We start from the raw sequence: 17,646 nt of genomic DNA, 5'->3' as shown, positions 1-17,646 counted from the left end.
GCCACCAAAAAAAAAAACCAAATAAATACTTAAAATCAAAGTTAAAACAGTGTGATCCAATGGGTTCTGATATCAATGCTAAACAGATCCCATCTTTCCCTATTTCCAAATAAATTCCTATCCCATTCCCAACACCATCGCAAGTAAATATTTATGGATTTTGCAAATATCTATTCTTAGGTCTCTTGTAAATGCACAGATCGATTGACTGATTGACATGCTGATTGAATACGCATATTTTCCTGATGATGATTGATGTGCTGATCAACTTGTTTGCCTTTTAGCTTCGAGCCAATTGTTATTCTGATATTTATTTGTTCCAGTTACAGAGGAGAAAACTTAACAAGAGGACGCCAATGTGCGATGCTTGGATGGATTATCTATTAAAAATACCATTATTGTACAAATAGAATTCCAGTTAGTAAAGGTTTCCTTACCTTACCTTATCAGTTCTTATCGGCGGTCAAGTCAAGCTAGTATAAAAGACAATTTAATAACAAATGATTAACAATAAGTCCTTAGGAATGCCGGCTGTTAAAGCTTAAGGCAATTAACAATCTTTTTGAGACCGCTATATGAGTGACCCTTTTTCGAAGGCTTTCGCCGAAACCTTCCATCCGAAAAATATAATCAGATGATGCTGCATCTATAAGAAAGAGTTATCCATATACATATACAACACATCATATCACTTTTGCAGAGCGTGCCAGCCTGTCGTCGAACGGGGAAATTATATAATTATGACAATTAAACATTTGATGGAAAATTATTGTGGTTTGTGTTTACCATCAATTGTCACACTGGTCGCTGGATCTCCGCTCAGACCAGACCGATATTCGCAGTGAAAACTGCAATGAAGCGGTTCGAATCGGTCTCTCATTAGGGCTTTGCTTCGAATGCTGCTGATGATGACGACAGCAGCAAAAACTCCCCATCACATGCGCAACTGGAACTGCATTCTGGGAACTGGATACACAGCAGCTCCTTCAGGAGACCAGGAGGCCGGGTTTGCAACCTAAGATGAACACTGGATGCTGGTTAAATAATTACATTTTCGTTAGAGTTGTGCCAAAACGTTTTGAATCTGTCTGTGGGTCATGATCAAATGGCTGTCAAAAACAAATAAGAAAAATATAGCATAGTTGAGTGATTCGACTAGAAGATGCTACACATCCAACTCTTAGCAGAAGTGTTAACCTGTAAGCCAGAATATGACTAAAAGTACTAAGTGACTAAGAAAGTACTCAGAAAGAAATCCAGGCATTTCCAAAGAAAGAATCACATGACCCTAGATCTTCTGGGTTTCTTTAAAGACGTTTTGTGTATTTCATATATTATCATATTATATATTTTAATACATCTACCTAAAGTGATATACCCTTGTTGCTCTTTGATTAATTTGTATTCAAAATAAGAGGTATGAACAAAACAGACTCATGTTCCGGTAGATAATGACCTTATGACGTTTCATTGACAGATGTGGGTGTTATTAATTTGTTTGTGCATCAAAGGGAGTTTCGATGCCAAATTGTTGATGCTCTAGAAATTCTTTGACGTGGAGTCCACGTGGACGTGGAGAGATTCTCCTTCATCTGTGCTTTGCATACGCACAGCTTTTGATGATAATTAGAACATTATCACTTTTATTTTTATCCCGTATTCAATATTTGAGCAATATTTTTACCCAGAATCCCAGCAAGTGTCATCCCGTATTTATCCAATCAATTATCACATAGCCAGATACAGAAACGCTATCCAAACACATACCAGTCAAATATTGTAAGACGTTCGAATACGATTGACGTCAAGGACGGTTAGGGACGTGGAAACGGAAACCCGATTGTATCTATATTGCTTTCTATATGTGCGGAATGGAACCTCGGATTGCTCCAAATGAAAACTCTGTTAAGGTGGTATAAATCAGTTAATTCAATTAAGAGACGAGTGTCAAATAATGTCACCGGCACACGATATGATAGCACTCTGTAAGGCCACGGTCGATCCACCAAATGTCGAATAAAAACTCGAACCAATGCCATGGATGAGGTGTTATCATCTGGCTCATGTAATTGGTCATGAGTGCCTGCCTATTCCGCTGACAGCAATTAGCAATAAACGATTGTTATACAACATAGACAACTTTGTCAAGTCTTAAATATATAATTTCAGCTGTAAAACAATAAATTTGTCTGTGGTGCGATATGTTGATTCGATCAATTATGGAATTCGTCTCTAGTCTAAATATCTGCGGCCTGGAGATGTGTTAATGAGTGCAACCGTCCCCTGCTGAGGGTTAACCAAATCCAGCTGTAACTGGTTAACATTGGTTAGGGCCCATTGTCAATATCAGGTTGACTTCCTATGAAGAAAATATCTATAATGTAATAGACAGATAAATCGGGGAATATTACTACGGAGATTCCGGAGACAATCCGGAGATTTTAATTGATTTTAAAACCACATCTTTGCCCTCTTGGAAAGAAATTTAATATTATTAAAACTTTATTGATTTCCCTGATTAATGCATTGTTTCCCTTCGTATTATATGAGATAATTAAGACTTATACAAGATCAGTTGCCAATTAAAGTTTTATTTCCCCAACCATAAACAAATTAAGTGAAAAGTGCAAACCAAACAAAGAGTAAATCTAAATATAGATTGACCCCCAATAAAAGAAAAGAAAGATTACAAGAGAAATAGGGAGATAGTAGACAAAAACAATTGGAGGATATGACTGCATAAATAAACTATGACTACACATAAAACAATCCATATATTGGTGCTTTATTTATAAATACCACATTTTCGAACATTTGGCCATTTTTATGGCGCTTCAAATTCTAGATTTGAATAGAGGAAATTCAATTTGTATCATTGAAAACGATAAACAGACTGTCTTAAAATCTGAGGAACACGAAGAGCCCATCAATAAAGTTTTTAGAAATGAGCCGAAGCGAAAATGGAAGAAGTGTGAAAAGTATATCGCAAAAGTATAATAAAAATCTGTTCCGCCAATCGGTGATTTTTGTGTATTAATGGTTTATAAAATAATACAAATATTAAATCACTCACAAAATATTAGTAAAAATAAAATCGTTTATTAAAATGCAATCAAGTGACAAAATACGTTATTCCCTTCTCAGTAGTTCTCGAGATCTACGGATAGTCTTATACAACTGAAGTTGGTTACCAAATGGATTGCATCTATCCATGCATGGGACCTATTAAATACATCAGCAGCCATAACATCTGATTCTGATGAAGGTGGTGATTTCGGGTAAAACTATGGGGAATTTCTATTTGAATAGATTTAAAATGTTCGAATTTTGCATGCGCTACAAACAGTAGATTAGATTTCCCTTCACCAATACCCAAGTGATTCGTTATTGGACATATAATTGGTTTGTAAAGATAAGATGTTCTGATTTGAACACCTCTTTATGTCCGTTATAAGGCGGTACCCTTTTATCAAACTAATAAAGTAGATTAGGCCTTACTCAATGAACATAGAGAGTAACTTTAAGGTATAATAAAGAACTAAAATTCAATTGATCTTCATTAACATGTACTCTTAAGTAGCATCTTATGTATGTATATCTGAAGGAGGGGAACTCTGTACATTTTACAAAAGAGCATTAAAAGTTCTTCAACATTTTTTGTTTCCAAAATTCATGGCAGAGCGGAAATCCGCAGATATGCAAATAAATAAGCAAACTAAACCAATAAAAGTAAAATGTACAAAAAACTGAATCATGGGAGAACGAACAATTAGGAAAATAATCGTTGAACCGATAAGAACAATGAATCTTAAGAGAAGAAACACTTAGCGAGGTATCCCAATAAATAGGCAAATAGAACCGATAAGAACTGTTGGATCTTGTTAAATCGAAGAATCACTAGCCATAAGAAAGAGAAACGCACTCTGGAGAGCGCACTATAGCAGCTGGTTATGGGAATGAACAAGAGAGTACAGACTCAATCATTTGGTTTAATAAGGAATAACTCTGTTTGCACTTTATGGGAAGCTACGGCAAACTCTGTGACGAATTTAATTCGATTAAGGGGGTTTATTCGTGTGCTCTTGCCCTGATCGCTGTTATTGTCTGCCCCGCCGACAATGACTGCGGCTCGACTCGCCGACTCGAGTTGGCTGATAGTAAAGATGTTATAAGGCTTTTGAGTATGTCTAAGTATAAGTGTGAATACGGCTGTGAATGAGTGTGGGGAATGGAGAAGAGCCAGCGGATTATTATGAATTGGGTAAACAAATGAAACAAGTTTAAAAACCGCAATGGCCAGCGAATGTGCCAAGAGCGTGCCAAGGTGCAGCAAAAGACACACAGCACTGCCTGTGGTGTCCATTGGGTTACATTATTACCATAATATGTATACCACTCCAATCGGTGATCATCCTGATAGAGAAGACATTTTTGTATGCAAAAAATGAGTAAAAGAATTAACATTGGGGTTATTTGGCACAATAAAACAGTGACCCATTTATGAATTTTCCTAAAGAACCGGCTGGGTTTGTCTATGATTCATGAAGTATCATTATTGCAGGATATAGTTTGAAGATTTGTGAATATTTTATTTTATTTTATTTGAAGTTTTATGTGTTTTCAAGTGAAAATTTTAATGGGAAACAAGTCCAAAGTAATACCTAAAGAATTGTTTTATTTGTCCCCAAAAGAGTGGACACTGCTCAGTGCGATTGACAATCGAGTCAAAGAGGTTGACTCAGCAGACATTTCCTTTTATAAAACAAAGGCCTAAAAAGGTTTATCGTGTTTTAAAAATACAGTCTAATCTACCTTAAATAATTATAAACTGAAAATGAGAAACCAAGAATTAAAATCAATTTTGCAAGTTTCTTTGTTAACAGATTGCTTCAAAAATCGGTTAGGGTATCTCATTGTCGCTAGGACCACACATCTCAACTGTACCTGCTCCCCTAACAGGGGGTTCGGAATTGGCAAAGAGAGCGTGGCGCCACCGTCTTGTACGCGGCGACCACAAACACTTGTTGAAAACTCACCACACTCACGCACACCACACAGAAGCGTCTCCGTGCGTTCTTATACACATTATGTTGTATAGCATTCGATTGGTATTAAATCCAAAAGCGAGATACAGCGGAAGCGGCAGAGCAGAGCAGCTGACGACTGGCTCCAGCGCAAAAAAAAGCCATAATAATCAGGCGGTTAACACTTGACAGCGCTCAAACGCCGTGCGACAGTCGCCGCGTCAAGTTGTAGTTGCCGCAACACGAATAACAGTAGTGTAGTAGTATATCTTGCTCTTCACACGAACTGAATGAAATAAGTCCACCCGAACTGCGAGTCGCAACAACGAGTGCCAAAACAATATTTCGAAATATTCGGTTAAACGTAGCTGGAACTTTGCCTAGTGCACAACGCAACGAACATCCTGGCCGCGTTCCGTGTGTGTGATATCATATTATTCCAGGCCCCAAAAGGGGGTGCACCATCCAAATTATACCGAATACCGTGTGTGAAATGCAAATGTGTCTTGTTTCTAATAAATAATCATAAAAGTTGAAGTAGAGGAGTCATACCCCCGGAATCCATCACAAACAGAATTTGAAACAACCTAAACGGACCATCAGCATTATGGCCGATCGTTTTCAGATCTCAAAGGTAAACGGCACTGCCAATGCCGGCTATGATGGAGAGACTGCAACAGCTCCTGTCGATCAGACGGACTCTGGTCTTCAAGATAATCATCTACAGGCCAAGGTCATAGGAGAGAACGGGGACAACCGTCGCAGTTCCCGGCTATCCTTCAGAGGATTTGGACACTTCTTGCGGAAGTCCGATGCGGAGAGAAAGTTCAGTCTGGCACAGCTTACAAAGTGAGTTTCAGATTCAGCAAAATTCTCCATGCATTTCCGATTCGTTCTAAAAACAAGAAAAATTATCACACCCTGCAGCCTACAGAGCGTGTCGAAAACCCTTTGGTGAAACATTAAATCAAATGCTGGCTACTTTCAATAGAAAGCGATTTTTTGATAATTGCTTCTTAGATAAGCTTCGGATGTGATTCAGCAACATCCTCTGTTGCGGGTCTAAAGGCGCTTGAGATACTAATTTCATTTCCATTCATTAGCGCTCACGTGGAGCGCACCTGAGTCTAAAACAATTTAGAAATAATGCAACAACAATTAATTAAAGTTTTCCCAAAGCAAATTTATCATTAATTTTTCATTCCGTAATGAGCTGCAATTCATTTCACGACACATGGCGTCTCCCCTTTTTCCCGTTTCTGTTTGCATTTAATCTAGTGATTGATCCAGAGTAAACTTTTTCGTTAAGTAAAATAAATAATGTATGGGATGAGTTCATGGGTTCAGAAAACAAAAGAGAGCGCTCTCAAAAGGTTTAAATTGATTGTAAATACATCCAAATAAAGGGACATTTAAAAACATGAATGTTTAAGTTTTGTATTACTGAATATGAAGGTTACTTTATGCCAATTTATTGTAATCACGTTTAGCATATAAAACACAACAAAAATTAAAGCAGATTGAAAAGTTTTTATCAGAGTGCAAAATCGGCAACAATTGGAGTGATGTGGCACACACGTGATTGTCAATTGGTACAGTGGTCTGTCGATATATGGGAATGTAAAATTTTTGTTGAAACTCGAGTGAAGTTTGTTTGCTTTTCATCCACATTACATTAGAATTATATAATATGTAATTGATGTGCATATTTTTTGTGCAATTTAATGGAAATGTTCTATATGAATATTCATTGGCTTCAAATTGTTTTAAGTTTTTATAGAGCTTTGAATTAAAAATGTCATAAATTAAATCATTAAGAAATTTTCAATGAAATATTTATGTAAATAATTGGAGATTACAATGAGTACAGTGTTCCGCAGTTATTTTATGTTTTGGAGTTATCTACCATTAGTAAATGGAGTAATTATATGCTGATTTAGATGTTGATTTTCTTTAGGACTTAATAGGTATTAACTCTCAAAATAACTTACAATTCTCTCATGATATAGTACATTTCACACCTTTCCCCAATCAAATATTCATAAAACGTTACAAACCATTGACAAATTGCATTGGTTTCATTTTAATTGCCATTTTCCTTGTACATTTTCGCATGCTCTGATTATAAAATGGTTTTTGGGCACACGACAGTTCACAGATGCGACCTTCGCACGACCCTGACCCATGTGCCAAATGTTTTGAACACATTTCCGAATTAATTATTACAATTGCTTTCCTTTTGATTTGCCCACTTTGTAAGCACATTCGCGCATTCAGGCTCAATTCCATTAAATGCTGCCAAAGAGCTGTCCGAAAAGAATTCCATTTTGCTGGAATGAAATGTAGACAGAAGATGATTTGTTTTCCCATAAAAACATTTCGTGTGGCAAGCAACTTACATCACAATCGCACCGAACATTTAATAAAAACTCAAATAGGAAGAAAAGCAACAAGTTTTCAAAGCCATCCATTTCGGGCACAAGGATTTCTAATCGGAAAAGTCCATCAAAACGCACTTCACACAAGCAGGAGCTCTCTCTCTCTCTCTCAGAGTTTAAAGTTTTATTATTTGGAGCTTGTAGCAAATAAATTAGTAGTTTATCAAGTGGTTTAATCGATCGTTCATGAATTCAATTGATCGAAATCTCTCCCTCCCAACCAGCTTAACCTCAATGAAACCGGCAACCGGCAAACAATCAATGCGTATCCACTTCGTATTTATGTATGGAGGTTCATATGTACATATGTTCGAATGAATTCCTAGTACATACATGTTCTTATTTATTATATTATGCCTTCTCATACTCGTACTTGTATATGTAGATGTTCAATTGTAAAATTGTTTCTTATGCGCAGTCGTCGCTGCCACTGCCGTCTGCCCAATGAATTGAAAATGTAAAATGGAATTATAAGGAAAATCCAGCAGGTTCCTGGTTCCCCCTTTATGTCTGTAGATTTATATAGTACGCCCTCGAGAGCTTCTTCATTCGCTTTGCCTGTCTATTATTAATAAACATGCATAACTGATTGTGGCGTGGGGGTGACGATCAAGGGGGATAATTATACGAGATACATAGGTACATTCATTTATGATCCAGTAATAAGAATTGCCTTCACTACTAGGTATATTTATTATACTCCCATTATGTGATCAAATATCAATTATACTTATAATAAATCAATTTTAAATTTCCCTGTCAATCCCTTTTCGAGTCGACGCCAATGTCCAACGGTGGCGCCGAATTATTGGTTTCCCATTCCCGTTTTTGGCTTTTTAAGATTTTAAATTATATTTTGGCATTTCTTTGGCTGAAGCTTTTGTTATTCTTATTCTTATTTGTTTCTGTTTTCAATTGCGATCAGTAAATATACATACATATACATCAAGAGATCGCTCTCAGTAAAGGAATTTTCTGATAAAACTTTGCCCCGAAAGTGGAACCCCTGCTGACCATCACATCCCTCACTTGTGCGGGGCTACCTTTGCCTTTGGCCATTTTATTGTCTTATTATTTATGTGTTTCCGAGCACACATTCTCGTATAACTTGGTTCTTCGTCTGTATTCTTTAAATTTTCCTCACTCATTTGAGGATTTGCGGCGAGTGCGTGCTGGGTGTTGAGTAGTGGGCTCCGAGGTGGATGATATTTGTGCTCGGCTCGCTGCAGGCAACGGTCATGCTGTCCGAAGCGATGATTATTCTGCTCCCGTATCATCAGTATGGAAATTTTCCAACCTCCTGCCCGCGCCAGTTCGCGAAAGTGATTCCTATTAATGGCTTAATTGTTTGATTTCAGGGAGACACTGCCGCGTCTGGACAATTATCGCATTTCTATGCGCAATCTGAAGCGTCCTTCCATCGGAGAACTTCAGGGAGAGCTGCAAGACCAGGTAAGTTCTCCCATTGTCATGACATAATTATGCAAAATATGCTTTTAATAAGTGTGTGTTAACGGAGGAAAGTCCTTGGTTTTCAATTATTTAAAATACGATTAAATAGGTTTAACAGTCAGTGAGGAAATTTAATCATGTGATATGAAGAACAATTCTATAATAACTGAGATATAGAAACCGATTTTTTGGGAATTAAAATAGCTGCGAGAATTAAGTATGTGTTTTACAAAATATATGTCTGTAAATTCACAAGAAAACCTATTCTCCTAATTTCGTATTGATAATCCATAATCATTTAATATATAAAGCAAAACAATTAAAAAAAAACACATTTGAAGTACCTTTAATCTGATATATTCCCAATTCTCAACACAAAAAATAGATCTATTAGCCTCGTTCCAATTTGGGTCAACAATTATGTTTGACAACCAGGGTCAATAATATATATATTGATGTCTATAAGGAATGCTCTTGAACAAAAAGCAACCATAACACCAAATACTTACTTTAAACGTGTTGCATTTTGATATTGAACATGAATTAATAGTGATAGCTTCAAGTGTTATTGTCACTGAAAGATGAGTGTCTTTATCCCTATGGCACTCGTAGATTCCACGGTTTCTGTTTAGTGTTCTCTATGGCATAATCCTTGCAGAGGGCACTTCACTCAGTGCCTGTACATTTCAGAAAACATTTCAAGTACTCGGCAAATAAACAAAAGCTGAAGAACAGAACGAATTCCGCAAAAAACAGAACCAAAACAAAATTATGGATCCAGCAACAGATCAGAAAAAAAAAACAATCTTTTGGGGTAGCTCGAGTCTCGAGGCAGTTTTGTATATAGTTATGTCTGTCTATCATTAATATGCTTGTCTGATCTATTTACTTGAACAATTTTCACATTTCCGACGTGCAAATTGTGAGTTTTCCATGACGTACGCAATTTTGAGGCGCTCGAGTATAATTGATTGTATTTAGCGCCTACAGATTTGAGCGCTATTATCATGATGACGTTGGATACTTAAGATAAGCAGGCCGCACCTTTGCCAAGGCCACCCCCCTCTTCCGAACATCCAAACTCCCCTTCGTTTTCCATGTAACGCTTATCTCTGAGAGGTTGGAGGCAGAGAGGGAAGCAGAGAAACTACAAGTATAAGCTATCCCAGTGCCACAGTTTTTATGGTTATCGCTGGGGTAATAAATTTGATGCGTCTATAGCGTCTTCTCTCATACCAAAAGTGGGTCCGGTCTGTCTCCTGTGCTACTCATATTTTCTATACGACTATCGTTTAATTAATTCCCTTTTTTCCGGGCTACTGATGGGCGAGGGGCCGCCACGGCGTATGATAAATATCATAAAAATTGCATTACACTGCCGCCCGCTCATTAGGGGAATTCCAATTCCAAGACATCAAATAAACTGACACAAAGAACGCGCCCTGGCGCTTTAAGTGATAAGATAGCTTTTGCCGGAGTCCGTCTAAGGCAGCTTGATAATTCACTTCAAATATTTACCCAAAGAACTATGCTGGAATTTAAGCGGAAACACATATATGAACTTACGACTTGACAGATGTTTGATATGTATTCGAAGTCTGCTAACCGATTGCAACTGGTGGCTGCTAGATTGAGGCCGTTCGAACAAGATACATATTTAGGTTGACAGATCTAGATACGGACTTGTTAATATTTCTAATGCGGTAGTACTACTTTAAAGCTTTACAAATGGAGTTTCTCTCTTAGAGCTTTTCTGGATCTTTCTTAACAAAGATTAATCTAAAATAAACCCTATGAGATTAATTTTCCATTATATTACCGTATTTTACGTGTAACTTTCAGCAACGAAAAGTTTCAAATTTAAGTTAAAGATTACATGCACCCCCTCCTTTAGCCGCCGAGCAAATCCTTCAACAAATGTTCATATTTTACTTAGGGATTACATATAATTTTTTGCTTTAGAAAATTACCATATTGTCCTGTTGCCTTGCAGATTACTTTCTCCTTGCAAATATTTCCATATTTTACTTTCCGATTGCCTTTAGTTTACCCTTGGGTATGTGAAGGCTGCTGCTGGCTGCAACACTCTGTTCCCTGTCAATTCATAAGTAGATTTCAACGCACTCAGCCATAACTCATGGCACGTTATGGCCAAGACGCTATCGATGACAACATTGAAGCCAAATTAATTGTCAACAAGATGCAGCCATGCATCAGCCATGGACACTGTTTCTAGGGGGAGGTGCACATTTGTGTCTATGTACATACATATACATATGTACATATACTCGTAGAGTAAACAACAGGGTGAGTGTGAGGATAGTGCAGGACTCGCATGTCGTGTCATTAAAATTGACAGCCACCGTTTTGCAGATGGCGCTGGAGCCTAGAGCTGTTGGCATTGACGTTGGCTGATTCGTTGCTTATCAGAAAAGAGTACAGAACTCGATGGGTCGGACCCGCTCCAGGGTACACTCCACAGATGTGTGCGTGTGTTGAACCTGTCAGGGGCTGCTGACAAGACGTCACTCCGATAACAGTTTTGAGTTGAAAAATGTATTATTTCTTTTCACTTTCCATCAATTAAATTGACACAAAAACCACTCAAGATGTATCGCAAAAAAAAAAACCCGAAAAGTGAAACCAATTCCAGTTCTTAGCAGATCGCAGAGCTCTTCAAAGTTTTTTTGAAGAGGCGTTCCTCAACTCAACACTTTGGAAATTTTAAATTGTCAAATCTCAATGGAAATATCAGAAAGTATTATCAACATCTTAATGCTAGGCGTACATGTGTACTTTGTTCGTCTGAGCATTGTTTGCATCATTCTCATACTCTTAGACGGCGTACTTGCCATTCCATATTCGCATTACAATTCGGTAATTTACAATCCATTGAGCTGTGGGGCTATTTTTATACGATTCTATTGATTTCCTAATGCACAAATCTTGCTCCAGAATTGCTTTGTTTACCGCGCTGCCATTAAATTATTGGGGCGTACGAGTCTAACAATATGTTTACCCCTCATCTCTGTTGCATTTCCCATTCTTCTCATCATTATAAATGTGGCAGAGAAATTTAATTTGCGTTGAGTGTTGAAACTGCGTAAAAATAAGTGCAAATCGAGTGAACTTCAAAGGGGGTTTCACCTATTTGAAGTTTTGCATTAACCTAAGTTTATCTCCAACAAAATTTAAATATTTTCCCACCAGAATATTAGCACTTTAACCTTAAAGCTGCACAATAAATTGAAAAATAGTTCCCTATCAAAAACAAATAAGAGAAACTAATTCTTTTTCTATTTATGGATATTGTGATTATCGCTTTCACACTCTATTCTTTCTTCTTCCCTTCTCTCTCTCCTTACTTTATTTCCATTTTGAATCATTTTTGTCTATTAACTGGTCTCAAATCACTGCCACAAGCGGCCCAGCATAATGGATTATCTCTATCCCTGTCTCTGTATTTTTTTCCCCCAAAATACCAATTTCAATTCCAATTTTTGTGCATGACAACAAAAGCGGGGAAACAAAAAAAAAACATAACCCCAGAGCAAAATGCGTCTTTAACTAAATGAAAAGGGAATGGTGAAGTCAGGAAGGATGGCAGGTTGGCAGGCAGGCAGGCAGGAAGCGCCAGAGTTTCATACTAGTGAGACCATAAGTATCCCCCTTTCCTTTTGTCCTCTCTATGTGTTTTGTTCTGTGGTGTCTGTCTGTGTTGGCCTTCGCTGGGGAGCCGCCAAAAATGTGCAAACAATTCACATTAACCACCCATCGAGGGCGACTAACTAACCAACATTGCGTATACGCAGCGTGTGCCAACGGGGAATGGGTCTGTCAATCGATGTCGTCCTGCCCAACCCTGTCGCACTGCCTGTCGCACTGCCCCTTGCCACGTGTGCCATTTCCAATTGGACGCCTTTTTAAAAAACATTCAATTATGTGGGCAAACAATATAATAAATGAGCTTCAGGCTCCAGCTCCAGCTCCGTCTCCAATGATACCAACAAACCACAAATAAATAGCAAAACAATAGCCGAAAAAACAGGCGGCCCAATGTCTTTTGTAAATTATTAAATTATGACAATCATAAGAAATTGTTCTGTTGTTCAGTTGAGTTGTTTTATAGTGCTTAATAATTGCCTGCTTGGAAAATTACCTCATGTGATAAGAGAACAGTTTGGAAAATTTTTGTGTAGGAATTTATCGAGGAAAATAATGGGGAAGAATATAATGGAAGAGTTTTGGGTTCAAGGTTAACATTCAATTTCTTTAAAAACGTATCATATTTGTGAGTTATCTTTGAAGTTAAAGTACATTTTTTTTTCTGTGTGTCACAAACTTATCAATGCTCATCCGCTGTACAGATGTACACATCTGTTCCCTCAAAAAAAAGCCTTGATGTGTTAACATCTCCTAAATGACATATAATCAACAGAAAAATTTGACTAAAAACAAGGTGACTCATACAGTTTATCAATTTAAGCATTAAGTTCCTAAGGGCACTCCATCCAAACACTAAGAGCTTTTGGATTTAATTTCCCTTTCAGCAGCATTTCCTCTATAAAGTCAAAGACAGTCATAGAACTGACATTTATTTAAGGATTTAAACATCCCCACTGAGCCCAAATAGCACAGCTTCATGCAATGGTTAATTTGATTAGGTTTTACTTGAATGTTTCGACTTTCATTTCAACATTTTTATATTGTTCCCTGGATTTACGAGTAGAGCTGCGATAAAAATCAACTTTAATTGGAATGGAACGCAATTTGATGCTTCTCATAATCTGGTTGTTGCTCCTCCTGCTGCTGCTGCTGTTGCTCCATTTCAGTTGCTATTGTTCTGGCCTCTGCCTCTGACTACGGCGTCGACGGGTCGTTAATTGAATACGAGTACTAAATCGCACACATGACGTATGAGTAATGCCTGAATGCCTGGTTCTTTTGGCGGACAGCTGTTTAATTCGTGGCGAAATTTACAGAATTATTGCAATGAAATTGTTAACAAATATTTGCCAGGTTTTTTAACAGATATTCCAATGGAATTGTAACCCCATTTTCATATGGATTTGTGAGGATTTTAACAATATCAATAACAAAAGCACTTAGCATTAACCTTTTGCTTGTGGGCTTAAAATTTTATTAGAGCAGATTAATGTGTCAACATTTTAATAAATAATTCAACTTGCATTACCAATTCCAGAGCATTACCATACCCGAACCGGAACCGGAACAGGTTGGCGGTCACATCAAGCTCGGGTGGATCGTGGGCGTACTCATACCATGTCTGCTGAACATCTGGGGCGTGATGCTCTTCCTGCGCCTCAGTTGGGTGGTGGCGGAGTCTGGCATCTTGCAGACATTGATTATAATTACGATCGCGGCGGTGGTCTGCGTTATAACGACCCTCTCACTGTCGGCCATTAGCACCAACGGCGAGGTCAAGGGTGGTGGCGTCTACTTCATTATATCCCGCTCTCTCGGACCCGAGTTTGGCGCATCCGTGGGCGTGGTGTTTGCATTCGCCAATGCCGTCTCGGCCTCCATGAACACCATTGGTTTCTGCGAATCGTTGAATGGTCTATTGAGTAAGTAAATATTTAATTGGGGGATGAGGAAATATCTTTATATTAATTTTACCTTTAATTCCTCTTCTCCCAGAAAACAACGGTCTGAAGATCGTCGACAATGGCATCAATGATATCCGAATTGTAGGAACCGTGACCATTCTGGTGCTCATTCTGATCTGCTGTGTGGGCATGGAATGGGAGACAAAGGCTCAAAACTTCCTAATTGTCACGATTCTCTTGGCCATTATCAATTTTGTGATTGGTGCCGCCATCGGTCCACAGGGCAATGAGAATCTGATCTCCAAGGGTTTTGTTGGATTCTCCTGTGAGTTGATAGATCGAGGACCAGCCTTTCCTATCTTATAGCTAACAATCCGCTTTCGTTTTCAGGGTCCACCTTCAAGGAGAACTTTGGATCGGAATATCGCTATGCGGAGGGCGTGAATCATGACTTCTTCAGTGTATTCGCCATCTTCTTTCCCAGCGTGACGGGCATCCAGGCGGGCGCTAACATTTGCGGAGATCTAAAGGAAGCTGGAGCGGCCATACCCAAGGGCACCTTCTGGGCGTTGCTCATCTCGATGACGTCTTATGCCCTCTTCGTGCTCTTTGCCGGCGGTGCTGCTGTGCGAGATGCCTCTGGCTTACCCGGTGACCTGATCAATGGCAGCCTCATTTCCTCGGAGCTACCATGCATGGCCACTGGCAATTGCACCTGGGGTCTCTTTAACTCATATGAAATGATGCAGACAATGTCCCTGTGGGGTCCCCTGATCTATGCCGGATGCTTTGCGGCCACTCTCAGCACAGCGCTGACCAATCTGCTGTCTGTGCCCCGCTTGGTGCAGGCCCTGGGCATTGATGAGATCTATCCGGGACTGATCTTCTTCTCCAAGCCGTACGGCAAGCATGGCGAGCCCTATCGCGGCTATGTGCTGACATTCTTCATCTCCGCTGGCTTCCTGCTGATCGGAGAGCTCAATCTGATTGCGCCGCTCATCTCCACCTTCTACCTGGCCTCCTATGCCCTGATCAACTTCTGCACATTCCATGCGGCCTTCGTCAAGCCCCTGGGCTGGCGGCCCACTTTTAAGTACTACAACGCGTGGATCAGTCTCTTTGGTTTTGCCATGTGCTTGGTCATTATGTTCCTCATCAACTATGTGGCTGCCATCATCACTTTTGGCATCATCTTTGCTCTCTATCTGGTGGTGATGTACCGCAAGCCAGAGGCCAACTGGGGATCCACCACGCAGGCGCAGCAGTACAAGGCCGCCCTCATGGCCGTGCATCGTCTGCAGAATGTCTCCGATCACGTGAAGAACTATCACCCCCAGGTCCTGGTGCTGTCAGGAGATCCCAAGACAAGGCCGCCCCTGGTGGACTTTGGCTATCTGCTGACCAAGAATAACTCTCTGATGTTTGTGGCCAATATCATTCCGGTGCGAGTGGGCTACAAGAATCGCCAAAATCTGGTGAAGGATGGGCAAAAGTATTTGGATGCGCGCAAGATCAAGGCCTTCTACAATGTAATAGATGGCTTTAGCCTCGAGGATGGCATCAATGCACTGACCAAGTCCACTGGCTTTGGCAAGATGTCACCCAATATTGTGCTGGTGGGCTACAAACCCGATTGGAATCGCTGTCGCAAGGAGGAGGTCGAGAGCTACTTTGCCATTTTATAGTAAGTGCATCGATATCTATATGGTAGAAGCTCTTACTGATTCTGTCTTCCTTCCCTTAGCAATGCTTTCTCGCAGCGCATGGGCGTGGCTCTGCTCCGACTGCCCAACGGTTTGGATTTCTCGGAGCTGAGTTCGGAGGTGAATTTGCCGCCGAATGGCATGGGACATATGCACACAGCTAATGCCCAGGGCTTCACCAACGAACTGATGCCAGCGGCCAACGCCGCCTCTGAGCTGCTGCACATTGACTCCAATCTGAATCTGGCCGGCATGGACAGCCCCAACTCCTCGTACACTATGCCCCAGCCGCCACCCATGCCCAATATGCAGCGCAGCTCCCGCAGCTACAAGGTGAACAACCAGGATGATGCGGCAGTGACTTATCACACCAAGGGAGGCTCGGACATTCCACAGAACTTGCTAGATGCGATGACCATCTTCACGCGCAAGCAGGCCAAGGGTACCATCGATGTCTTCTGGCTTTACGATGATGGAGGTGAGTTCTAAAGAGTTCAATCTTTTGGCGTTTTCCTTACTGAACGTTGAGTTGCCTTGCAGGTCTCACCATTCTGCTGCCGTACATCATCTCCATGCGCTCCCACTGGCAGAACTGCAAGCTGAGGGTCTTTACCATGTGCCATGGCAAGGACGAAGATCAGGAGGAAAAGAGGTAAGATTAGCTTAGAATTTCTTAGGAATTGCCACTCACCATATCTTTCTCTGCAGCATGGCCAGTCTGTTGACCAAGTTCCGCATCAAGTTCTCGGAGCTGATCATGCTGAAGGGCGTGTCCGAGCAGCCACGCACGGAGACCGTGCTCAAGCATCAGCGCCTCATCGAGCCCTTCCGTCGAGGTGCACGCAACGAGTACGGCATCACGGACGAGGAGCTTCATAGTATGTCCGAGAAGACCAATCGTCAGTTGCGCATCCATGAGCTGGTGGTCAAGCATTCGTCAAATGCCTCCCTGGTGGTCATGTCCCTGCCTATGCCCCGAAAGGTATGACAAACTCAGTGAACCTTTCTAATACTTTCTAATACTCTGTATATATTTTGTTTTCGCTTTGCAGGAGGCAATCTCTGCGCCGCTGTACATGTCGTGGCTGGAGATGCTCACCTCGGATATGAAATGTCCTGTGGCTCTGGCCCGTGGCAATCAGACCCCAGTGCTGACGCTCTACTCCTAGGCTAATTCCCGCGACGCTTCCAGTTCCGAGTACAACTTAGTATTATTAGCGTTTAGGCGTTCCCCCATGCAGTTCCACACGTAGACAAGAGCACACAGAACAGGCTCTGAATACTCTACTCAAGTACTTTTTATATGAAGCGAACACCCTAAACATCCTTGACGATAGTCCCTAGTGAAAACTTTGTAAAATATACATTAATGTGTCTCTGTTTCACACACCGTAGCCCTAAGTTAATTACGAACTATTCAGACTAAATCAGAAAACATAAACATTATAATTAATGTACA

The 17,646-nt window shown here is 40.2% G+C and overlaps 1 protein-coding gene across 1 annotated transcript; it reads left to right on the top strand.

Moving 5' to 3' along the window:
* The first annotated feature begins 5,208 nt into the window (after window positions 1-5,208).
* LOC117585941 (bumetanide-sensitive sodium-(potassium)-chloride cotransporter) lies at window positions 5,209-17,623 on the top strand. The gene is made up of 9 exons (XM_034275710.1): window positions 5,209-5,873; window positions 8,821-8,914; window positions 14,118-14,502; window positions 14,576-14,809; window positions 14,875-16,168; window positions 16,229-16,665; window positions 16,728-16,839; window positions 16,896-17,169; window positions 17,240-17,623. Exons 1-9 carry the CDS (start codon window positions 5,632-5,634, stop codon window positions 17,354-17,356), a joined length of 3,189 nt encoding a protein of 1,062 aa, XP_034131601.1. The 5' UTR covers window positions 5,209-5,631; the 3' UTR covers window positions 17,357-17,623.
* Window positions 17,624-17,646: the final 23 nt, after the last annotated feature.

The sequence above is a fragment of the Drosophila guanche genome, unplaced genomic scaffold, assembly GCF_900245975.1.
Source record: "Drosophila guanche unplaced genomic scaffold, DGUA_6, whole genome shotgun sequence".
Lineage (NCBI taxonomy): Eukaryota > Metazoa > Arthropoda > Insecta > Diptera > Drosophilidae > Drosophila > Drosophila guanche.
The sequence above is the reverse complement of the archived record's forward strand: the minus strand, read 5'-3'. Positions and strand labels throughout refer to the sequence as shown.